Raw genomic sequence first — 25,375 nt, 5'->3', positions numbered from 1 at the left:
CTGTGTGTGTGTGTGTGTGTGTGACCAAGGCTTTTTGTCTCTCTGTCATGTCTTCTGATATTTGTTCTTGTATTTGTGTTTGAATCTTATCTCTCTTTGTTACCCACCCTTGTGTCTGATTTCTTCTTTGTGTTTTCTCATTCTTTTCTTCTTTTTATTCCTTTCTTTCCTTTTCTTCTGGCTGCGTCAGTTCTGCCTTCTGGGCAGGGAATTTTCCTTTGGAACAGGATAAAGATTGTGAGAAACAGAAGGCCCCAAAGTAAAGAACATGATTTAATCCTTGGTAACTGACGGATCTCACATTGCTCAAGACAATCATAGTATTGACGCCGTGTGTCAGATATTGACTGCAGTGAATGAACGCAACCTTTAATGATAATATTATTACTACTATTACTGCTACTGATTATAATGATAAGAAGAAGAATGGAATTGATGATGATGATGATAATAATCATGAAGATGATAATAATGGGTATTTATAATGTGCTGTACCTCCTTAGTACAGGGGCCCAGATCACTCACAGTTGACATCAGTATGGGGGAAATGGTGACAAAAATGCACACCAATTTCCGAATAAAACTAACACACACACACATGCATGCACACACACACACACACACACACACACACACACACACAACACACACACACAACACAACACAACACCACACCACACCACACCACACCACAACACAACACAACTCAACACCACACCACACCACACCACACAACACACACACATGCCAACACCAAGGCATTTGTGAAAGGAGATGTGTACACAGATGTGTTATGAAGCTAGATTTGAACTGAGATTTTGTTTCAGCATGACAAATTTGGTGGGGAGGTTTGTTCCAGGTGACAGGACCAAAGTGTGAAAAGGCACACTGTCCTTGTGATTTCTTATTAAGATGTGGGACACAGAGAACACGGGTCAGCAGATGATCGCAGTCAGTGGGATGGAGCACAGGGCTGAACAAAATCAGACATATACTATACTATATAAAGAGCGGACGTACCAGAAATAAGTATTGAAATACATGCAAGAAATTTAGGACTTGAGGCCAAAAAAAGCGTAAGACGAGACAGAGCGTAAACCTGACAAGATGGCGTGGAGAGCCTTGGCCAAAGGAATGATTCAGCGCTTATAGCTTTTAGAGGCGTTTGATTGGCTGAGAGTGGACCGGGGTCAAAACGACTCGTCTTTTCACTGTTAGCCACGCGAAATTTGGCCAAGCAGAGCAAACCGATAGGCCTAGTTTGCATCAGTTTGACATGGTAAGTATATGTAACACCAAACGGAGTATAATACAATCTCCTCCTACTTGAGGTACAGTGTTCACTGAACAGGTGTGGTTTTCACCACTCGGACTTCACATTATGGGAAGTGGCATTGATGACAGGTGAGGGGATGTACCAGAGAAAGTATTGAAACACATGCAAGGTAATTTCATTTTGCAAGGTGAGACACATGGAACACATGAGTCATCAGATGATCACAGTGATCAGGATGGAACACAGGGCTTAACAAGATCAGGCATGTAGATAGCGGACGTACCAGAAAAAAGTATTGAAACATATGCAAGAAATTAAGGACTGAGGTACAGTGTTCACTGAACAGGTGTGGTTTTCACCACTCAGACTTCACATTATGGGGAGTGGCGTTAATTACACAGGTGTGTTTCCCATTTTCCTAGCTAGTTTGTTGGCCGTTAAACAAAAGAAAAACAAAGAAAAGAAGAATAAAGTGTAGTGATGATTCGATTGAAAGAAGATTTATATGTGGATGTTAAACAGGATTTGGTAGATGCAGCTCAGTTGTTGGTTTTTTTCTGTCTCCTTATCTTCAGGACAACTAGATATTGCCTGGGAATTTATTAGCCCTGCTTCACCCATTTATGGGAACTTGTTCAGATTTAATATTCTTGTAGCTGACATTGATGAGTGTCTCTCTTCTCTCTGCCATGCTTTTTTTTTTAATTTTTTTTAATCTAATTCTTGCCTGTGTTTCTTTCTGTGCCATCTTTACACATTTTTATTGACATATTTTGATGTGCCATCTTTATCTTTTCCTCTCTGTGATCAAGACATGGTGGGATTTCTCCTCTGTTGTTGGATGTTCTGGACACCATGTGTGGTGTGTTTTCTTGTCACCAGAGTGACTCAGGGAGTGCAAAAGAAAGTGAAGTGTGCAGCGGTGACAGCCGTGTAAGTAACAACGGTTCAGTCAGCACGCGGTGGTGTGTGTCTTAGAGCTCTGTAGTCGCTGCCAGAGTCACAAGGTCACAGAACCAACGCTTCTGTGTGTGTGGATGTTAAGGTTCATGTGGACATTGGCTTGGGTTTGCATGAATGTTGTGTCCTCATTATTGCATGCTCCTTTTTTTGTCATCATTTTTGTGCAGTTGGGAAATGTGGGAGAAAGCCCTGCCATAAGGCGAGCGAGCTTTTAGCCATGAGTGTTTGTCAGGACCATAGTGAGCAGAGGCAGTTTTGTTCATGTAGTGTTTTGCTTGTTGGATTTTTTTTTCTTTTATTTTGATCTACATCTTCCCTTCCCTCCATAGCCTCAAATTTTGTGTGTGGGTGGGTGGGTGGGGATGTGTGTGCACATGCGTGCATATATTACACACATTCACATACACACACCCTCACTCACAAATCAGTTCCATCCATTTGTGTGTGTGCGCGCGCACACTGGTAAACACACAGCTACACCTCTCAGGATACATGTTTGCTGTTTGGAGTAACAACATGGAAAAAGATGGAGATGTGGACCGGGAGGGGGGTGGAGGTGTTTTCATTGAATGCCTGCATATAGAGAAGACACTCTCTACTTACAATCTACTTACTAGAGGAAGGAGCCCCAGATAAAGAATGGCTACTGACATCCTGATCTGCTAGCTCTGTCTTTTGGAGCAACAATACGCAGCATTGGTCATACTGATTTCTTTCTTTCGTAACTTTTCTCCTTCTCCGAGGAAATATTGAATTGTCTCCACCATGTCTCTTTTTAGGACAGTTTTTCGCTGACCTGTACTGCCTGTTTCTTTGTCCATCACTCCACTGTAAATCTCACATGGTTTTGCATAGGAGTTGAAAATGACATTTTGAACTGTAATCAAGCATGTAAGTATGCACAGACTTGCACACTAATGCACTCCACACACACACACACACACACACACATACACACACTCGCACACACGCAAGCACGCACATACACACACACACACACACACACACACACTCGAAATGTGCACACCTGCATGTCCTGTATTGTCAGCATGTTGATCCCATGAGAACACAGCACCTTTTCGCTGCACTGTCCCCTCACACTCATTATGTATTTCATGCATCAGCAGGGTTCCCACAGAGTCATGCAACCTTGGAAAAGTCTTATGGGGAAGACCAAGAGAAGAATAGACCTATGTGAAAACCTGTTTCTGCAACAGTGTTCAGACACTTCATACCGCCCCCATCCCCCCCTCTTTCTCTCACAACCCCTCACTGTGTGGTCATTTTGTAGTGTGTTTGTGTGTGTGTGTGTGTGTGTATGCTTGTATGTTTGTTTGGGGGTCTTGGGGAAATGTAAAGCAGCATTTTGGAAAAAGTGTGGAATTTTGCCCACTGCCACTGCAGGGAACCCTGCGTGGTCAGCACCTGACAGCTGACATGAAGTGGAGACAGTTCACATGAATAACAGCTGACATGAAGTAGAGAAACTGACTTGACAGCTGACATGAAGTACAGCTGACATGAAGTAGAGACAGCTGACATGAAGTACAGCTGACATGAAGTAGAGACACTGACTTGACAGCTGACATGAAGTACAGCTGACATGAAGTAGAGACAGTTGACATGAAGAACAGTTGGCATGAAGTAGAGACACTGACCAGCTGACATGAAGTAAAGACACTGACTTGACAGCTGACATGAAGTACGGCTGACATGAAGTAGAAACAGTTGACATGAAGTACAGCTGACATGAAGTAGAGACAGTTGACATGAAGAACAGTTGGCATGAAGTAGAGACACTGACCAGCTGACATGAAGTAAAGACACTGACTTGACAGCTGACATGAAGTAGAAACAGTTGACATGAAGTACAGCTGACATGAAGTAGAGGCAGTTGACATGAAGAACAGCTGACATGAAGTAGAGACACTGACTTGACAGCTGACATGAAGTAGAGACACTGACTTGACAGCTGACATGAAGTAGAGACACTGACTTGACAGCTGGCATGAAGTAGAGACACTGACTTGACAGCTGACATGAAGCAGACAGCTGGCATGAAGTATAGACAGTTGATAAGTAGAGACGCTGACATGACATGAAGTACAGCTGACAAAGTAGAGACAGCTGGCATGAAGTAGAGACACTGACAGTTGACATGATGTAGAGACAGCTGACATGAAGTAGAGACAGCTGACATGAGATGAAGTACAGCTGACATGAAGTAGAGACACTGACAGTTGACATGAAGTAGAGACAGCTGACATGAAGTACAGCTGACATGAAATAGAGACACTGACATGAAGTAGAGACAGCTGACATGAAGTGCAGCTGACATGAAGTAGAGACAGTTGACATGAAGTAGAGACACTGATTTGACAGCTGACTGAATGAATAAACACAGTGTCAGCATTGTGCTATTCCGCATGTGTGTGTGTACATGTTATGTGTGTGTGTGTACATGTGTGTGTGTGTGTACATGTGTGTGTGTGTGTGTGTACTTGTGTGCATGCATGCTCATCAGTTATCCATCTGGATGAGACGAAAAGCCGAGGTCCAATGTGCAGCCTGCATAAAGTACACATTAAGCTCAAGGAAATGAAAGGGTAGTCCTTGGGAAAATTGTGCAGAGAAATCCACAGCAGGTTTGTGTGAAATACAGGCTGTTCCTGTCAGTGAGATCGTGTCACCACGGTTCAGTGCCACCCCCATTTTACCTGCCTATTTTTTTTTCTTCTGGATTTTGCCAGGTATAGACCCTTTGTTGGCCTGGATTCTTTTACATGCATTTAATGCCTACTGCACATGGGCCCTTGGTTTATCGTCTCATGTGAAAAACAAGCGCACAGTGCACCACATGAGGTCTAGTGGAGGGGTTAGTAAAAACTGCAGTCTGAATGGGAATCGAGCGAGTGAACACACGCTTTGTAGTTTATGGCATTACCTCTTGATCACTGCTGTATGATGGCATGCAGAAAAAAATGTGCATAGTACAAGCCAATGGCGAAACAGACTTACAGTTTGTTTTAGGAGTTGAGAGTAAAACAGCTTTGCTGTTACTGGAGTGGAGCATGATTTTATTTTTTTGATAAAGCTTTTTGGTCAGTGTCATGTGATCATGACCACATTATAGGAAAGGAGAGTTATTGATAATAGTCATGAAACTTCTGTAACTGTTTGGATAAGAGAAATTCAAAATTAATGCAACGTGTGTGTGTGTGTTTCTGTTTTTTAGCTGTTTTTTGTCAGTAAGTCACTAGACAGTTGTTCACATGTGTGGAACAAGGCAGTGTCACTCTCTTGGCAATAACATTCTGTGGGTCTTGGCCACCCACACTCACATGTAAGCACTCATGCACGTATGCACAAACACATAGACACACACAGAGGCATGCAGTCCCATATACAGTCACAGAAGTGTCTTCCATTTACATGTCCGTATTGTGCAGATTTCTGTGTTGGCATTTTAGTTGTGGTTTTGTTGTTGCTGTTTTTTTTTCCTTTATTTTACTTTATTTTGGTGCAAAGATATGCATCCTCTGGGCCCCAGCTGCAAAGCTTTGTATTGAATTACAAAAATCAGTCTTTCCCACCTGTACATTTCAGTTGTGTTTGTGTGTGTGTGTGTAAGAAGAACTCAGAATTCATTTGATTGTTGCAAAACCCATCAAAGGAATTGTGGACATTCGAACTAAACACAACAAACAAAAACAATAAGCTGTGAGCACGTGCAGGATCTTCCACAAGACATAGTTATGGATTGCAAAGTTTAAAGTACTCACAGATATATCTTGCCAGTTGTGGTTGGAAATGGCTAAATGGCAACATAGAACTCGGAGTCTGGATGATTGTGTTGCCAGTGCCATCTGGCCAATGATTTGAAGATTGGGAATTGTCACAAGTAGGCATGATCTCAAGTCAGAGTACATACTACACTTGTCCAGAAAATGCAATTCATCCTCTGTAACTCTACATGCTTTACATAGCTGGCCTTTCCTAGTTGAGTTGCAGTGACAGCCTCGCTCAGTTTCAAGTTCATGTGCACTTATTGGCAGTCGACATAATGCTCCTCTATGTTTAGTATTTTTGCAGCTGATCAGGTATGGTTGTAATGTGTAAGTGTTCACAATTTTACAATAGAAAGAGAGCCTTGAAATGGTCCTGTTCCTTGCGCTGTTCCAAAATTGAACATAGTTATCTTGTAGTTTATTCATAACAGAATATTTGTAACAGAATATTTTTTGTTTGTGGGTGCATAGTGTATTTGTGCGTGCATGTATGTGTTTGTATGTGCATATGTGTGTAGGTATGTGCATGTGTGTGTGTTTGTGTGTGTGAATGTGAGTGTGTTTGTGTTTGCATATGTGTGAGCATGTGTGTGTGCACATTTGTGTGTGTGTGTGTGTGCATATACATGTATGTGTGTGTGTGTAGGCCAACCTGGCAGGACGACGGTCGCTGCTGTCCTCCCCCACCCTCCACCCAGAACACGTCACCCACAGCGCTGACGTCAGTGCCGAGTCTGACACCACGGAGGACGATGACAACGACGACAGCTTCCTGCAGGCACGGGAGGGCCGGGGGGACACCAACCCCCCCTCTTCCTCCTCCTCCTGCTCCGCCCCCCCAGCCCTCAGTCAGGGGGCGGAGGGTGGGGGTGAAAAGGGGAGGGTGTGTGATGTCCCCTCTTCTGACAAAGTGCCAGGGTTCTTCCCCTGGAAATGTGAGTTGGGGGTGGTGGGAGGGGATGGGGTTGACAGGTGGTGGGGGTAAGAAAAAATTACAAAAAAAAAGCCCAGCTAACAGTGGAGTGGTGGGGCACTAGGGGGGAGGGGTCATCACTGGTGTGAATGGACATGGTTTGCTGGTCATCACTGGTGTGAATGGACATGGTTTGCTGGTCACCACTGGTGTGAATGGACATGGTTTGCTGGTCACCACTGGTGTGAATGGACATGGTTTGCTGGTCACCACTGGTGTCTGTTAGTGTTGTGTGTGGGAGACAGTCTGACCCACCCACTGCCTGGCGTGGACCCACAGTGACTGGGGGGGGGGGGGGGGGGGGGAACAATCCATGGTGAATGTGGGGTGTTTGAACAGAAGAGTGGATGGATTAGGGTAAAAGGTTCAGGATCCCATTACCTGCTGTGGCAGTTCCAGTTTCACCTTCTCAAGGAGGGTAATCCATGTATGCTACACCACATCTACTTGGCAGATGCCACGGACTAGTCCATGTATGCTACACCACATCTACTAGGCAGATGCCACGGACTAATCCATGTATGCTACACCACATATACTAGGCAGATGCCACGGACTAATCCATGTATGCTACACCACATCTACTTGGCAGATGCCACGGACTAATCCATGTATGCTACACCACATATACTAGGCAGATGCCACGGACTAATCCATGTATGCTACACCACATATACCAGGCAGATGCCTGACCAGCAGCATAACCCAACGCGCTTAGAGTCCGGCCTTGAGTATATGCACATATATCTGTGTACTTTTCATAGTGAATTTCTTCCACAAACTTTTGCCAGAGCACAGCACTCTCGTTGCCATGGGTTCTTTTTCAGTGTCCCAAGTGCCTGCCGCACACAGAACCTTTGTTTATTGTCTCATCCAAATGACCAGATGCTCAGTTTGATTTTCCAGTCACACTTTGGAGAAAAGGCAGAATTTAAGCCAGACCCTCATGGACTCCGTATCTATAGGCAGGTGAGCATCTTAACCAGTCGGCCACCTTCCTCTTTTAAAGCCATCAATGTAGTGAATTCACTGGGGCCCAGTCCTTAAAGCCATCAGTGTAGTGAATTCACATCCAGGGCTGGGCATTGTGAGTGGGGCCCAGTCCTTAAAGCCATCAGTGTAGTGAATTCACATCCAGGGCTGGGCATTGTGAGTGGGGCCCAGTCCTTAAAGCCATCAGTGTAGTGAATTCACATCCAGGGCTGGGCATTGTGAGTGGGGTCCAGTCCTTAAAGCCATCAGTGTAGTGAGTTCACATCCAGGGCTGGGCATTGTGAGTGGGGTCCAGTCCTTAAAGCCATCAGTGTAGTGAATTCACATCCAGGGCTGGGCATTGTGAGTGGGGCCCAGTCCTTAAAGCCATCAGTATAGTGAATTCACACCCAGGGCTGGGCATTGTGAACGGGGACCAGTCCTTAAAGCCATCAGTGTAGTGAATTCACATCCAGGGCTGGGCATTGTGAGTGGGGCCCAGTCCTTCGCATCCAGGGCTGGGCATTGTGAGTGGCGCCCAGTCCTTAAAGCCATCAGTGTAGTGAATTCACATCCAGGGCTGGGCATTGTGAGTGGGGCCCAGTCCTTAAAGCCATCAGTGTAGTGAGTTCACATCCAGGGCTGGGCATTGTGAGTGGGGCCCAGTCCTTAAAGCCATCAGTGTAGTGAGTTCACATCCAGGGCTGGGCATTGTGAGTGGCGCCCAGTCCTTAAAGCCATCAGTGTAGTGAATTCACATCTAAGGCTGGGCATTGTGAGTGGGGCCCAATCCTTAAAGCCATCAGTGTAGTGAGTTCACATCCAGGGCTGGGCATTGTGAGTGGCGCCCAGTCCTTAAAGCCATCAGTGTAGTGAATTCACATCCAGGGCTGGGCATTGTGAACAGGGCCCAGTCCTTAAAGCCATCAGTGTAGTGAATTCACATCCAGGGCTGGGCATTGTGAGTGGCGCCCAGTCCTTAAAGCCATCAGTGTAGTGAATTCACATCCAGGGCTGGGCATTGTGAGTCGGGGTCCAGTCCTTAAAGCCATCAGTGTAGTGAATTCACATCCAGGGCTGGGCATTGTGAGTGGCGTCCCAGTCCTTAAAGCCATCAGTGTAGTGAATTCACATCCAGGGCTGGGCATTGTGAGTGGGGTCCAGTCCTTAAAGCCATCAGTGTAGTGAATTCACATCCAGGGCTGGGCATTGTGAGTGGGGTCCAGTCCTTAAAGCCATCAGTGTAGTGAATTCACATCCAGGGCTGGGCATTGTGAGTGGGGCCCAGTCCTTAAAGCCATCAGTGTAGTGAATTCACATCCAGGGCTGGGCATTGTGAGTGGGGCCCAGTCCTTCGCATCCAGGGCTGGGCATTGTGAGTGGGACCCAGTCCTTAAAGCCATCAGTGTAGTGAATTCACATCCAGGGCTGGGCATTGTGAGTGGGGCCCAGTCCTTAAAGCCATCAGTGTAGTGAATTCACATCCAGGGCTGGGCATTGTGAACAGGGCCCAGTCCTTAAAGCCATCAGTGTAGTGAATTCACATCCAGGGCTGGGCATTGTGAACGGGGACCAGTCCTTGAAGCCATCAGTGTAGTGAGTTCACATCCAGGGCTGGGCATTGTGAACGGGGCCCAGTCCTTAAAGCCATCAGTGTAGTGAATTCACATCCAGGGCTGGGCATTGTGAGTGGGACCCAGTCCTTAAAGCCATCAGTGTAGTGAGTTCACATCCAGGGCTGGGCATTGTGAGTGGGGCCCAGTCCTTAAAGCCATCAGTGTAGTGAATTCACATCCAGGGCTGGGCATTGTGAGTGGGGCCCAGTCCTTAAAGCCATCAGTGTAGTGAATTCACATCCAGGGCTGGGCATTGTGAGTGGGGTCCAGTCCTTAAAGCCATCAGTGTAGTGAATTCACATCCAGGGCTGGGCATTGTGAGTGGGGCCCAGTCCTTAAAGCCATCAGTGTAGTGAATTCACATCTAGGGCTGGGCATTGTGAGTGGGGCCCAGTCCTTAAAGTCATCAGTGTAGTGAATTCACATCCAGGGCTGGGCATTGTGAGTGGGGCCCAGTCCTTAAAGCCATCAGTGTAGTGAATTCACATCCAGGGCTGGGCATTGTGAGTGGGGCCCAGTCCTTAAAGCCATCATTGTAGTGAGTTCACATCCAGGGCTGGGCATTGTGAGTGGGGCCCAGTCCTTAAAGTCATCAGTGTAGTGAATTCACATCCAGGGCTGGGCATTGTGAGTGGGGCCCAGTCCTTAAAGCGATCAGTGTAGTGAATTCACATCCAGGGCTGGGCATTGTGAGTGGGGCCCAGTCCTTAAAGCCATCAGTGTAGTGAATTCACATCCAGGGCTGGGCATTGTGAGTGGGGCCCAGTCCTTAAAGCCATCATTGTAGTGAGTTCACATCCAGGGCTGGGCATTGTGAACAGGGCCCAGTCCTTAAAGCCATCAGTGTAGTGAATTCACATCCAGGGCTGGGCATTGTGAGTGGGGCCCAGTCCTTAAAGCCATCAGTGTAGTGAATTCACATCCAGGGCTGGGCATTGTGAGTGGGGCCCAGTCCTTAAAGCCATCAGTGTAGTGAGTTCACATCCAGGGCTGGGCATTGTGAGTGGGGCCCAGTCCTTAAAGCCATCAGTGTAGTGAATTCACATCCAGGGCTGGGCATTGTGAACGGGGCCCAGTCCTCTTGTTCTGCCATGTAAATCAGAGTCTGGTACCCATGTACAGGGTGGCGTGAGGAAAATTGGATTTAAGTGCCTTTCCCAAGGACACAGCACCATGCTGAATTGGGGCCTGGAACCCTCACCATTGGTGGTCTGATGCTTGACTGACTCTGCCATGGCGCCCCAGATCAGGGCCATACAGAAAGAGAACTGACTGGATGTTGTGGTAACTGTGTGTGTCTTGCAGTTTGAAGGAAAGTGTTATATGGTGGTTTCAGGCATGGACTATGGGAAAATGGCTCTGGCAATTTCAGCATTTACAATAAAACTTCAAAAGTAAGTTTTGGAATCTTTCCTTGCTTATTTTGTGAACACATGTATATTGTATTCTGTTCTGTGCCATCTTTGTCAGGATGGTGTATATGTGTGTGAGTATGTGTGTGTGTGTGTGTGTGCATGTGTGTGTGTTTGTGTGCGTATGAGTTAGAAGGAAGTCAGTTGAAGCCAAAGGTTATATTTCCAGTGGAATCCTGGTTAAAAGTGTTGATGAATTAAATGTTATTGACAGTTTGGATTTTTACAGAAACATGGATAGATTCGTTGCATGCAGAATGGAATTGTGTGTGCTTATTCCCATCTGTAAAGAGGAATGGAGTGTAACCCATTTTGTTACCTGAATCAATGTTCCTATGCATCGTTTTCCATTTATTGTGTTGTATTACACTGCAGTGTGTTGTGTTGTATTGTATTGTGTTTTGTCAGAAAGAATTTGTGTGAATTTTGGGCTGCTTTTCCCAGGGAGAGCATAACGCTACAGTGTAGCACCACCATGTTTTGTTTTGGTTTTTGTCTGCAAGTGTATTTGTTTCACTGTCAAACTGATCAAACTGGGTATTTCAACGGAATTTTGCCAGGGACAACACTTTTGTCGCTGTGGATTCTTTCACGTGCGTTAAGTGAATGCTGCACATGGGACCTTGATTTATCATGTATTCGTATGATTAACTGATGGGCATGCACACACGCACGCACGCACACACACACACATGCACGCGTGCGCGCACACACACACACGCACACACAAAGGTCTAGGTGCCAATGGGTAATTACTTCCCTTTTGTTACTGTTGGTTTTACTTGTGCTAAGTGTATGCTGCATGCAGGACCTCGGTTTATTGTCTCATCTGAAAGACTTTCATCTAGACCACTGCTCAAGGTCCAGTGGGGGGGAGATTAGGAAAACAAAATGATAAGAAAATAAAGATCCCAGATTCAGTGAAAAGGAGGGGGGTGTGTGTGGGGGGGGGGGGGGAGGATGGGGATGTGTTTTTAGTTTTTGTAAGAGTGTGTGTGTGTGTGTGTGTGAGTGTCCCCTAAAATGTGCACATATGTCCTGTGTGCAGGGTGCCCAGAACCAACCTTCTGCTGGCAGTCTGCAGTGTCATGTGAGCTCACCTGATTCCCCCAGTCCCCTCTCACCTCCTGCTGTCCCCCCCCCTCCTCCCCAACCCCTCCCCTCACCACCTGCTACCCCCCCCCCCCACCTCCCAATTAACTCCCATCCCTCTCCCCCTTCCCTACCCCCTCTGGACCCCATCTCCTGTCCCCCTCTTACCTTCTGCTACGCCTGCCCCGTACCTCCCTCCGTCATACCTCCTGCCTAGTGTATGCGTTAACCGTCGTCAGGTGTCATGTCAGATATTGAGTTTGTCACGAGAGGTGGCACCAAATGAATTTAGTTTTCAGGCAGATTAAGCGCCTACAGCCAATGAAACGTAGGTTCAGATTTGAGTCATTGTGACGCAGCAGAGCGAAAACCTGGCTTAAGTTGAAACTTATCACTTTTGACATACATACCTTCTGAATGTTTAGATAACAGATTAACATACAATAGATAGAATTGATCTATCTGTCATAGTTTTTTTTCCATAATTTTTTTTCCAGGTTGATGTGGCTGAAAAGAACAAATGATGTGTTAAGGGTGGTGGTGTGGGTGTGTTCAGTGTTCAGGGTGGTGGTGTGGTTGTGTTCAGGGTGGTGGTGTGGGTGTGTTCAGTGTTCAGGGTGGTGGTGTGGTTGTGTTCAGGGTGGTGGTGTGGGTGTGTTCAGTGTTCAGGGTGGTGGTGTGGGTGTGTTCAGGAAGGTGGTGTGGATGTGTTCAGGGTTGTGGTGTGGGTGTGTTCAGGGTGGTGGTGTGTGTGTGTTCAGGGTGGTGGTGTGGGTGTGTTCATTGTTCAGGGTGGTGGTGTGGATGGGTTCAGGGTGGTGGTGTGGGTGTGTTCAGGGTGGTGGTGTGTGTATGTTCAGTGTTCAGGGTGGTGGTGTGTGTGTGCTCAGTGTTCAGGGTGGTGGTGTGGGTGTGTTCAGGGTGGTGGTGTGTGTATGTTCAGTGTTCAGGGTGGTGGTGTGTGTGTGCTCAGTGTTCAGGGTGGTGGTGTGGGTGTGTTCAGGGTGGTGGTGTGGGTGTGTTCAGGGTGGTGGTGTGGGTGTGTTCAGGGTGGTGGTGTGGGTGTGTTCAGGGTGGTGGTGTGGATGGGTTCAGGAAGGTGGTGTGGGTGTGTTCAGGGTGGTGGTGTGGGTGTGTTCAGGGTGGTGGTGTGTGTGTGTGTGTTTGTGTTCAGAGTGGTGGTGTGTGTGTGTTCAGGGTGGTGTTCCTGTTGTTCTCGGCGGCTGCGCTGACCTATCAGATCCTGCTACTGGAGTCACGCCTGGAGCTGACTCTGCAGTGGCCCTCCGCCCAGCACGCCCACACCAGGTAGTCTGCCCTTGTCGTCATTGTTAGTCTGTGCCAGGTAGTCTGCCCTTGTCGTCATTGTTAGTCTGTACCAGGTAGTCTGCCCTTGTCATCATTGTTAGTCTGTACCAGGTAGTCTGCCCTTGTCATCATTGTTAGTCTGTACCAGGTAGTCTGCCCTTGTCATCATTGTTAGTCTGTACCAGGTAGTCTGCCCTTGTCGTCATTGTTGGTCTGTACCAGGTAGTCTGCCCTTGTCGTCATTGTTAGTCTGTACGAGGTAGTCTGTCCCTTTTGTCATTGTTAGTCTGTACCAGGTAGTCTGTCCCTTTTGTCATTGTTAGTCTGTGCCAGGTAGTCTGCCTTTGTCATTGTTAGTCTGTACCAGGTAGTCTGCCCTTGTCATTGTTAGTCTGTACCAGGTAGTCTGTCCTCGTCGTCATTGTTAGTCTGTACCAGGTAGTCTGCCCTTGTCATTGTTAGTCTGTACCAGGTAGTCTGCCCTTGTCATTGTTAGTCTGTACCAGGTAGTCTGTCCTCGTCGTCATTGTTAGTCTGTACCAGGTAGTCTGCCCTTGTCATCTTGTCATTGTTAGTCTGTACCAGGTAGTCTGCCCTTGTCATTGTTAGTCTGAACCAGGTAGTCTGTCCCTTTTGTCATTGTTAGTCTGTACCAGGTAGTCTGCCTTTGTCATTGTTAGTCTGTACCAGGTAGTCTGCCTTTGTCATTGTTAGTCTGTGCCAGGTAGTCTGTCCTCGTCGTCATTGTTAGTCTGTGCCAGGTAGTCTGTCCTCGTCGTCATTGTTAGTCTGAACCAGGTAGTCTGTCCCTTTTGTCATTGTTAGTCTGTACCAGGTAGTCTGCCCTTGTCATTGTTAGTCTGTACCAGGTAGTCTGCCCTTGTCATTGTTAGTCTGTACCAGGCAGTCTGCCCTTGTCATTGTTAGTCTGAACCAGGTAGTCTGTCCCTTTTGTCATTGTTAGTCTGTACCAGGTAGTCTGCCTTTGTCATTGTTAGTCTGTACCAGGTAGTCTGCCCTTGTCATTGTTAGTCTGTACCAGGTAGTCTGCCCTTGTCATTGTTAGTCTGAACCAGGTAGTCTGTCCCTTTTGTCATTGTTAGTCTGTACCAGGTAGTCTGCCTTTGTCATTGTTAGTCTGTACCAGGTAGTCTGCCCTTGTCATTGTTAGTCTGTACCAGGTAGTCTGCCTTTGTCATTGTTAGTCTGTGCCAGGTAGTCTGCCCTTGTCATTGTTAGTCTGTGCCAGGTAGTCTGTCCTCGTCGTCATTGTTAGGCTGTACCAGGTAGTCTGTCCTCGTCGTCATTGTTAGTCTGTACCAGGTAGTCTGCCTTTGTCATTGTTAGTCTGTGCCAGGTAGTCTGTCCTCGTCGTCATTGTTAGTCTGTGCCAGGTAGTCTGCCCTTGTCGTCATTGTTAGTCTGTACCAGGTAGTCTGCCCTTGTCATCATTGTTAGTCTGTACCAGGTAGTCTGTCCTTGTCATTGTTAGTCTGTGCCAGGTAGTCTGCCCTTGTCATTGTTAGTCTGTGCCAGGTAGTCTGCCCTTGTCGTCATTGTTAGTCTGTACGAGGTAGTCTGTCCTTGTCATTGTTAGTCTGTGCCAGGTAGTCTGCCTTTGTCATTGTTAGTCTGTACCAGGTAGTCTGCCCTTGTCGTCATTGTTAGTCTGTACGAGGTAGTCTGTCCTTGTCATTGTTAGTCTGTGCCAGGTAGTCTGCCCTTGTCATTGTTAGTCTGTGCCAGGTAGTCTGTCCTCGTCGTCATTGTTAGTCTGTGCCAGGTAGTCTGCCCTTGTCGTCATTGTTAGTCTGTACCAGGTAGTCTGTCCTCGTCGTCATTGTTAGTCTGTACCAGGTAGTCTGCCCTTGTCGTCATTGTTAGTCTGTACCAGGTAGTCTGCTCTTGTCATCATTGTTAGTCTGTACGAGGTAGTCTGTCCCTTTTGTCATTGTTAGTCTGTACGAGGTAGTCTGTCCCTTTTTGTCATTGTTAGTCTGTACCAGGTAGTCTGCCCTTGTCATTGTTAGTCTGTACCAGGTAGTCTGTCCTTGTCATTGTTAGTCTGTGCCAGGTAGTCTGCCTTTGTCATTGTTAGTCTGTACCAGGTAGTCTGCCCTTGTCATTGTTAGTCTGTACCAGGTAGTCTGCCCTTGTCATTGTTAGTCTGTACCAGGTAGTCTGCCCTTGTCATTGTTAGTCTGTACCAGGTAGTCTGCCCTTGTCATTGTTAGTCTGTGCCAGGTAGTCTATCCTCGTTGTCATTGTTAGTCTGTACCAGGTAGTCTGTCCTTGTTGTCATTATTTGTCTGTCATTCTTCATATAAAGTAACCAGGTAGTCTGTCCTTGTTGTCATCATTTGTCTGTCATTCTTCATATAAAGTAACCAGGTAGTCTCCTTGTTGTCATCGTTTGTCTGTCATTCTTCATATAAAGTAACCAGGTAGTCTGTCCTTGTTGTCATCGTTTGTCTGTCATTCTTCATATAAAGTAACCAGGTAGTCTGTCCTTGTTGTCATCGTTTGTCTGTCATTCTTCATGTAAAGTTACCAGGTAGTCTGCCCTTGTTATATTTAATCTGTCATTCTTCATGTAAAGTTACCAGGTAGTCTGCCCTTGTTATAGTTAATCTGTCATTCTTCATGTAAAGTTACCAGGTAGTCTGCCCTTGTTATATTTAATCTGTCATTCTTCATGTAAAGTTACCAGGTAGTCTGCCCTTGTTATAGTTAATCTGTCATTCTTCATGTAAAGTCACCAGGTAGTCAGTCCTTGTCATCATTAAGATAAATGGGTGGTGCTCTCAATGCTCTGGGGAGGTGGGGGTGGGGGGTCGGTGTAGATGTGTTCACTGCGTGACAGGGGTCAGTGTAGATGTGTTCACTGTGTGACTGGGGTCGGTGTAGACGTGTTCACTGTGTGACTGGGATCACTGTAGACGTGTTCACTGTGTGACAGGGGGGTCAGTGTAGATGTGTTTACTGTGTGACAGGAGTCACTGTAGATGTGTTCACTTTGTGACAGAGGTCAGATATGTACACTGTGACAGGGGTCACTATAGACGTGTTCACTGTGTGACCGGGGTCACTGCAGATGTGTTCACTTTGTGACAGAGGTCAGATATGTACACTGTGTGACAGGGGTCACTGTAGATGTGTTCACTGTTTGACAGGGGTCACTGTAGATGTGTTCACTGTGTGACAGGGGTCACTGTAGATGTGTACACTGTGTGACAGGGGTCACTGTAGATGTGTTCACTTTGTGACAGAGGTCAGATATTTACACTGTGTGACCGGGGTAACTGTAGATGTGTTCACTGTTTGACAGGGGTCACTGTAGATATGTACATTGTGTGACAGGGGTCACTGTGTGGCAGGGGTCACTGTAGACATTCACTGTGTGACAGGGGTCACTGTAGACATGTACACTGTGTGACAGGGGTCACTGTAGACATGTTCACTGTGTGACAGGGGTCACTGTAGACATGTTCACTGTGTGACAGGGGTCACTGTAGACGTGTTCACTGTGTGACAGGGGTCCCAGTGGTCAGTGGTCAGGGAGGGATGGTCAGAGAGACAGCCTGCATCACCAGCAGGACGTGCTGAAAGCCAACTTACAGCTGTTGGAGCAGGTATGTTCTTACACACACACACACACACACACACACATATGCACTCATACACATACATGCATGCACACACACATGCATTCATGCACACACACCACGCACACACACACACACACACCACACCACACCACACCACACCACACCACACCACACACATACATACATGAGCACACACACACACATATGCTCATGCATTGCTTGCACACACACATTCACATACATACACACACACACACACACACACACACACACACACACACACACACATCCAGATACATCAGTGCATGTGTACACACACACACACACACACACACACACACACACACATGTCTATCAAGTTGAGTGATGGTCGAATATGTCACGAGACATGCTGTCTTTAAAAAGCTGTCCACATACAAGAAATGGTCTGGCGTATTGTTGTATGGGCTAGAAATAAATGCAACATGTTTTATTGAAACTGGATACACTTTGGAAACAAGACTGACTTAACAAATGTCAGAATGAAAACTCTACCCCAGACATTGTCTTTGAGGAGTGAAACACTGACATGACTTCAGTCGAATACAGGTGTTTGATAATACTGACAGCTTTTCTTTAGTTTTTGTGTGGAACTTCAGACAGTGGAGAGGTGCGTGTTGTTTATAACGAAAGTAGGAAGATAAAATGATAATAATGGTCATAATGGACATCTATATAGTGCGTTTTTTTTTTCCAGAAATACTGCTGAAAGAGCTTTACATTTCATCTCCCCCCACCCAACTCCCATCCTTCCCCCTCCACATATGTGCTCAAACACACAGACACACACACACACGCACACACACACACACACACACACCCCCCACACACACACCACACACACACACACCACACCACACCACACCACACCACACCACAACACACCACACACATACATGAGCACACACACACACATATGCTCATGCATTGCTTGCACACACACATTCACATACATACACATGCACACACACACACACCACACACACACACACCACACCACACCACACACACACGACACACACACACACACGCACACACACACACACACACACACACACACACACACACGTCTATCAAGTTGAGTGATGGTCGAATATATCACGAGACATGCTGTCTTTAAAAAGCTGTCCACATACAAGAAATGGTCTGGCTATTGTTGTATGGGCTAGAAATAAATGCAACATGTTTTATTGAAACTGGATACACTTTGGAAACAAGACTGACTTAAAAAGTGTCAGAATGAAAACTCTACCCCAAACTCTACTCATGCATTGCTTGCACACACACATTCACATACATACACATGCACACACACACACACCACACACACACACACCACCCCACACACACACGACACACACACACACACACGCACACACACACACACACACACACACACACACACACACACGTCTATCAAGTTGAGTGATGGTCGAATATGTCACGAGACATGCTGTCTTTAAAAAGCTGTCCACATACAAGAAATGGTCTGGCGTATTGTTGTATGGGCTAGAAATAAATGCAACATGTTTTATTGAAACTGGATACACTTTGGAAACAAGACTGACTTAACAAATGTCAGAATGAAAACTCTACCCCAGACATTGTCTTTGAGGAGTGAAACACTGACATGACTTCAGTTGAATGTTATTACACGGGTGTTTGATAATACTGACAGCTTTTCTTTAGTTTTTGTGTGGAACTTCAGACAGTGGAGAGGTGCGTGTTGTTTATAACGAAAGTAGGAAGATAAAATGAAAGGGTGATAATAATGGTCATAATGGACATCTATATTGTGTGGGGTTTTTTCCAGAAATACTGCTGAAAGAGCTTTACATTTCATCTCCCCCCACCCCACCCAACTCCGGTCCTTCCCCCTCCACATATATGTTTAAACACACAGACACACACACACACACACACACACACACACACACACACACACACATACACACACACACACACACACACACACACACACACAAACAGAAACATGCGCCAGAATATACTCGCACGATTGAACACTAGAAACCACCCACCCACCCCTGACACCCTCAAGAAAACACATTCCAGCAACTCACACTCGCACACACACACACACACACACACACACTCCCCCAAATGGCAAATGGCTTCCCCACATTAAAGCATACATTTAGAACCAAATCATACCAAGACCAGCACTGGTAAAATTACTGTTGTTGGAAAAGACGTATTTTCAGAGCCGGCTTACAGGAATTCAGCGAGGCAGAGTGTCGCAATGTTCTGGCAGTTTGTTGCACAATGACAGGGCCTGGAAAGAGAAAGATCTCTGGCCCTGTTGCTTCTTCTTTACACCAGGGATCATGTGGTGGGATAGGGAGAGCTTCAACAACAGTGACTTTCTGTTTCAGGTGCACCGCTCCCTGAAGAGTCTGCTGAAGTGCACCCCGTCCTCCTCCTCCTCCTCCTCCTCCCCTGCAGACTGCCCCCCTGTGCAGTAACCCCACACACATTGCTGTCTGCTACCTCTCTGCCTCATGTACCTCACAGAATGCCTCATTCTGTCTAGCTGACTGGCCTGGCCCTCAGCCTACCTCAGCTGCCCTGTACCTCAGTGGGAGTAACAGATCTGTGTACATTCAGCATGGTGTCATCATCAGTTTGTTGCTGCTGTGTACAGTGGTGTCATCATCAGCATGTTGCTGCTGTGTACAGTGGTGTCATCATCAGCGTGTCACTGCTGTGTACAGTGGTGTCATCATCAGTTTGTTGCTGCTGTGTACAGTGGTGTCATCATCAGCATGTTGCTGCTGTGTACAGTGGTGTCATCATCAGCATGTCGCTGCTGTGTACAGTGGTGTCATCATCAGCGTGTCGCTGCTGTGTACAGTGGTGTCATCATCAGCGTGTCGCTGCTGTGTACAGTGGTGTGCTGATTGATTGGACTGTGGGTAGTCCCCGGAGCCAGTCGCTTCATCCTGCCACAGAAATAACCCATATAGCTTACTTGTCATTGAGGGCTGTCTCCGCAGTAACACAGCTGTGAGCTGACAGCTCAGGGCGTCAGTCAGCATTCTTCATCTGGACTTCTTCCTTCTCTTGGGATTGCATTGCTACTGTTTTGCAGAATCAACCACACCATTGGTAAACACACAAAAAGCAGTAACTGCATTTCAGATTCATGCCACACTGACTTCATTGCACCAACATTTAGCAGTCAGGGGGTTAATTATCAGACAGATTTTAAAAAAAAACAACAAAAAAACAAGGACTGTGAGAAACAGGGCTGTGACTGTGAACAAGTGGGACTAAGTGTGTGTGTGTGTGTGTGTGATTGTTTGAGTATTGTTTGGGGGGGAGGGGAGAGGGCTGTGTGCGTACTGTCAGCCAGTGCAGACAGAATGTGTACTTTTTTTCTTTTTTTGTGTGTGTGAGGGGGTGATTTGTATTTCTGGCTCACATGTGTAAACATCATGTATGGAACAACCCTCTTTTGGTTGTCTGTGTGTGTGTGTGTCCCTGGTAAACTAATTGATTTTCTCTGGAAATATTTTGTCTGTCGGTGCCAAATTTGGCTTTGAATTAGAATTAAGATCAGCTTTTTGCACACATTCCAGTTATGATAATGCATTTTTGGGAAGGGCATGAAAAATTGTGAAGAAATGAAATTTAATTTCATAATTTTTCTTTTTTTTTGTGTCTTTTTTTTGCAGAAGTTAAGTTCTTACATTAATGCATTAATTAATTGCAGTCATTTCTAATCCATATAGTAACTTCTTGTGCTTTGTATGGAACTTCGATTCATGCATTCATCTGCTAGGAGCAGCAAGACTGTATTGTGTCTTGTACATAGCCTCAGTCTGAATACATTATGTGAAAGAAACAAGTTAACGGATCTCACTTTTTCAGACAGATAAGCAATTTTTTTTAAATGACTTGAGCTGTAAAAAAGGCTACTGTATTTTACATTTAGTGTGAAAGCCTTACTCTATTAACTTCATAGGTTGTTTTGTCGGTAAAAGCAGTATTTAGGTGGTAATGAGAGGCAAAATTCAGCAGTTACTTAGAAAAAAAATGGTTGCATTTCTCAGATGGGCGTTTTCACCACTTCTGACTATAAGCAGCCATTTTGTGGTATTCATGCTGAAGGTACAGTGGTCAGATTTTACAGTTTCAAACTTCAGTACTGTGCACATGTCTGGTCACTGTGACTGGACCGAGAGAGAAGACAACATGATGATCAAAATTTGGGGAGTGGGAGAACTCGGCCGATCAGCCACTTTGGAAACAAATCAGGGTTTACTAACAGGGTTAACCGAAATGGCGGTTGTGAAATAAAAGATATTGAGGTTTACTGACAGGGTTAACAAATCATCTGTAAACACCAATTGTACAAACTTAAACATAAATATATGTGCACATACGTATGGAAACATGCTTTATGCACATTTCGTTGCACAAAAGCTTATCAGGCAGACAAAAGTACTTGATACATGCAGAGATGCCAACTGTTCAACTGTTACCATTTTGACGAATTTTGTTACGCTCGTTCGCAGTTTGTTCCAATGTTACGCCAACGTCAAAATTGTTCCGATGAGTTCATTTTCAACTGTATAGTATGGTCACATGCTTTCCTGTCGTAACATTACCCAGACGCTCAAAACCTATCGATCAGAAGTCCAGGGCAGTCACTACTAACTTTGGTCTAAAGTGAAGATGCTCAGCTAATGGCTTGCATGTTTATATTGAAACAGCATTGAGTGGACCAATCAGCTTAATCATAGCAGTTACACTGTGTTTAGGTTCAAGTGTTTGTATGCCCTGCAGATACAATATATGTTTGCTGATGTGGCTCAGAGTCCAAGTGTTCCTTCTAAATTCCAGATATTGCTACCAAATTTCCTGATTGTCCCCACAAACACTTGACAGGGGTTGGCATCTCTGTACATGTGGATGATTTTTGTATACATGCTTGCTCAGACATGTACCTCAGAAACCTTGTCTTTTGTTGGGCTGGGGACCAAGTTCTTCTGCAGATCACGGGTTTATTCATTCATGGATTACTTTTTTTTGCCAATTGTGTGTGCGTGTCGTGCGCGCGAAGGCACGTACGTGGATTCCCATGCGTTCGTGCATACAACTCTGTGTGTGTGTGTGTGTGTGTGTGTGTGTGTGTGTGTGTGTGTGTGTGTGTGTGTTGTAATTTGGAGCTTTTGATTTTTCTGCTTAAATTGCCTGAAAGAAAATCAAAATGATGTACACCTATTGACCTGTAGAGTGAGATACAAATACTTGCTGTGATATGCATCTGTCTTTGACCAGTTCCTGGGGAGTGGTGTAAATATTGTCATGATCAGGCATTACAGTGAATGATGGGTCAGCAGTCACATGATCTGTGACTCTTCACAAGGGAAACCACTCCTGCGTAATTTCTCGTGATTCCTGAATTGCCATGACGCACACCTCATTAAGGGTCAGCCCCCAAAAGAAACAGTTGCTGCACACACCTGATGACAAAGCCAGGTTGCTGACCAGGTAGCATTCAAGAGATAGGGGGCCTGGCAGCAAACTGTGCCACGCAGACCCTGCATGCTGTGTTGCTGACCCAGGACACAGGGGGTGCAGATGGACGTCTTGCTGCTGTGACCGGGACCAGCTGACCACTGGCCTTGTGGGGAAATGCCTCACGCTACAAGTGTCACTGGTGGACAGTCTGTCAAGGCTTTCATGGGCTGGACACATAGGAGGCGTCCAGTCTTGTTTGGTATCCCGTGAAAGGCTTTGTGTAACGTGGTTTTAGGTGAGCAAAGTGTTAACTTGTGTAACTAGTTTGGAATATGTTCATCTTTGCACCCACAAAAACAGGAGTATGGCTGCCTACATGGCGGGGTGAAAACAGTCATACACGTAAAAGCCCACTCGTGTACATACGAGTGAATATGGGAGTTGAAGCCCACGAACGCAGAAGAAGAAGAAGAAGAAGTTCATCTCTGCATTCAAATTGTTTCCAGTGTGTGTTTCTGTTGTGTAGTAGTAGCAGTAGTTGTAGTGGTAGTAGTAGTAGTACTGTTGTAGTGGTAGTAGTTGTATGAAAGTGAAGATTGGACTGCTACAATCGTTTTTTGAACATGTGTTCATTTTGATGATTGTTGTCCCCAACATATCAGGGTTTATAAAGGTCAGGTACCTGTCTGGTCCTTTTTTTTTTTCTTTCTCCTACTTTGGATGTACTTGCCATGTACCTCTGTTGGCCATTCCGGCTTGCCTGCCTTACCCACTACCTTCAGCCTCCACTGCTCTCTTCATTACTATGCTCCATTAACATCCATGTGGGCCACACAAGTTCTGTATTTATTTGCTTATTTATGTATCATTTATTTATTGATACTATCATTATTATTATTCATCTTGTTATTTTTTTCCATTTATATATATATATATGTATATGCATATATATATATATATATATATATATATATATATATTTTTTTTTTTTTTTTTTTTTTTTTTTTTTTTTTTTTTTACTGTTTTTTCGAGGCCTGACTAAGTAAATTGAGTTACCTACGCTGCTGGTCGAGCATCTTTTTAGCAGATGTGGTGTAGCTAATATGGATTTGTCTGAACACTGTGACGCCTCCTTGAACAACTGAACTGAGCTGAACTGATGACCCACAAGAGGCAGTGAGTGAGTCAGTCATACACTGTAAGAAGGGGAGATCTGTACCATTGGTATTTCAAAAGAGCTGAACTGTGTGACGACAGCCGTTTTGCAATAGCACAGAGAAGAGGTGAGGAGTAGGATTATTTGTGACAGCGTTTGGTGACTGCACACTCCAAAGGGAAGCAACGACCCCAGATGGCACTGTAGGATTCTCTTCAGTTTACGGCAGACATTTTCAACTTTTGTGTCAGTGCCTCGACTTTGGTAGCGGATGACTGGAAGACGAATGTCTGTGGTCACGGATAACTGGAAGACTTACCTTTGTCCACATCTTTGTTCAGTTGTGTGCTGCAATAAGCGTACTTTTCACATGCAGACAATTTACAGTGATTCTTTGCTGAAAAAACTTTAGTCTTTATCCACCCTGTTTGTGGCTTTGTGATGTGGAAGAGCTGATTAATTATTGTGTACAGTACAACTGTGTTTTGATGCAGTTTCAGTTTTAGTTTCTCTAGGAGGCGTCACTGTGTTCGGACAAACCCATATGCACTGAGCCACATCTGCTTGGCAGGTACCTGACGAGCAGCATAACCCAACGCGCTTAGTCAATTCTGTTAGTGCACGCTTATATATTTGTGTACCTATCAGAGTGGATTTTTTCATCAGTTTTGCCAGAGGACAACACTCTTGTTGCCATGGGGTTGTTGTTTTTTTCATTGCGCCAAGTGCGTGCTACATATGGGACCTCAGTTTATTGTCTCCTCCGAATGACTAGATGCTCAGTTTGATTTTCCAGTCAAACTTGGGATAAAATGCGAGAGCTGGATTCGAACCCAGACTTCCACAGACTATGTATTGCAGCTGAGTGTCTTAACCATTCTGCCACCTTCATGCAGACAGCTGAGAGTCAGAATGATGAAATGGTGAAAGTTGGCCAGCATGTAAGACATTGAAACATTGCAAGTGCAGCCAGTATGTCATGTAAAATAGGAAGAGATAAACTAGTATATAAGGCTGTGTGGAATAGCAAGAGTTAATAAACCACTGTGGAAGGCAGTGTGAAATAGCAAGAGTTAATAAACCACTGTGTAAGGCAGTGTGAAATAGCAAGAGTTAATAAACCACTGTGTAAGGCAGTGTGAAATAGAGTTAATAAACCACTGTGTGAGGCAGTGTGAAATAGAGTTAATAAACCACTGTGTGAGGCAGTGTGAAATAGAGTTAATAAACCACTGTGTGAGGCAGTGTGAAATAGAGTTAATAAACCACTGTGTGAGGCAGTGTGAAAAAGAGTTAATAAACCGGTGTGAGGCAGTGTGAAATAGAGTTAATAAACCACTGTGTGAGGCAGTGTGAAATAGAGTTAATAAACCACCATGTGAGGCAGTGTGAAAAAGAGTTAATAAACCACTGTGTGAGGCAGTGTGAAATAGAGTTAATAAACTACTGTGTGAGGCAGTGTGAAATAGAGTTAATAAACCACTGTGTAAGGCAGTGTGAATAGCAAGAGTTAATAAACCACTGTGTAAGGCAGTGTGAATAGCAAAAGTTAATAAACCACTGTCTAAGGCAGTGTGAATTAACAAGAGTTAATAAACCAGTGTAAGGCAGTGTGAAATAGAGTTAATAAACCACTGTGTAAGGCAGTGTGAAATAGAGTTAATAAACCACTGTGTGAGGCAGTG

At 45.4% G+C, this 25,375-nt stretch overlaps 1 protein-coding gene across 1 annotated transcript in view; it reads left to right on the top strand.

Annotated features, from left to right (window-relative positions):
- Positions 1-20,299, top strand: part of LOC143297080 (uncharacterized) — a 102,574-nt gene extending 82,275 nt beyond the window's left edge. Inside the window, exons 9-15 of the mRNA XM_076609252.1 lie at positions 2,159-2,209; positions 6,674-6,962; positions 10,925-10,982; positions 12,049-12,090; positions 13,290-13,400; positions 16,936-17,032; positions 19,441-20,299. Of these exons, the coding sequence (XP_076465367.1) occupies positions 2,159-2,209; positions 6,674-6,962; positions 10,925-10,982; positions 12,049-12,090; positions 13,290-13,400; positions 16,936-17,032; positions 19,441-19,530 (738 nt within the window). The 3' untranslated portion in view covers positions 19,531-20,299. The remainder of the gene's footprint in view (positions 1-2,158; positions 2,210-6,673; positions 6,963-10,924; positions 10,983-12,048; positions 12,091-13,289; positions 13,401-16,935; positions 17,033-19,440) is intronic.
- The last annotated feature ends 5,076 nt before the right edge of the window (positions 20,300-25,375 follow it).

The sequence above is a fragment of the Babylonia areolata genome, chromosome 22, assembly GCF_041734735.1.
Source record: "Babylonia areolata isolate BAREFJ2019XMU chromosome 22, ASM4173473v1, whole genome shotgun sequence".
Lineage (NCBI taxonomy): Eukaryota > Metazoa > Mollusca > Gastropoda > Neogastropoda > Buccinidae > Babylonia > Babylonia areolata.
The sequence above is the reverse complement of the archived record's forward strand: the minus strand, read 5'-3'. Positions and strand labels throughout refer to the sequence as shown.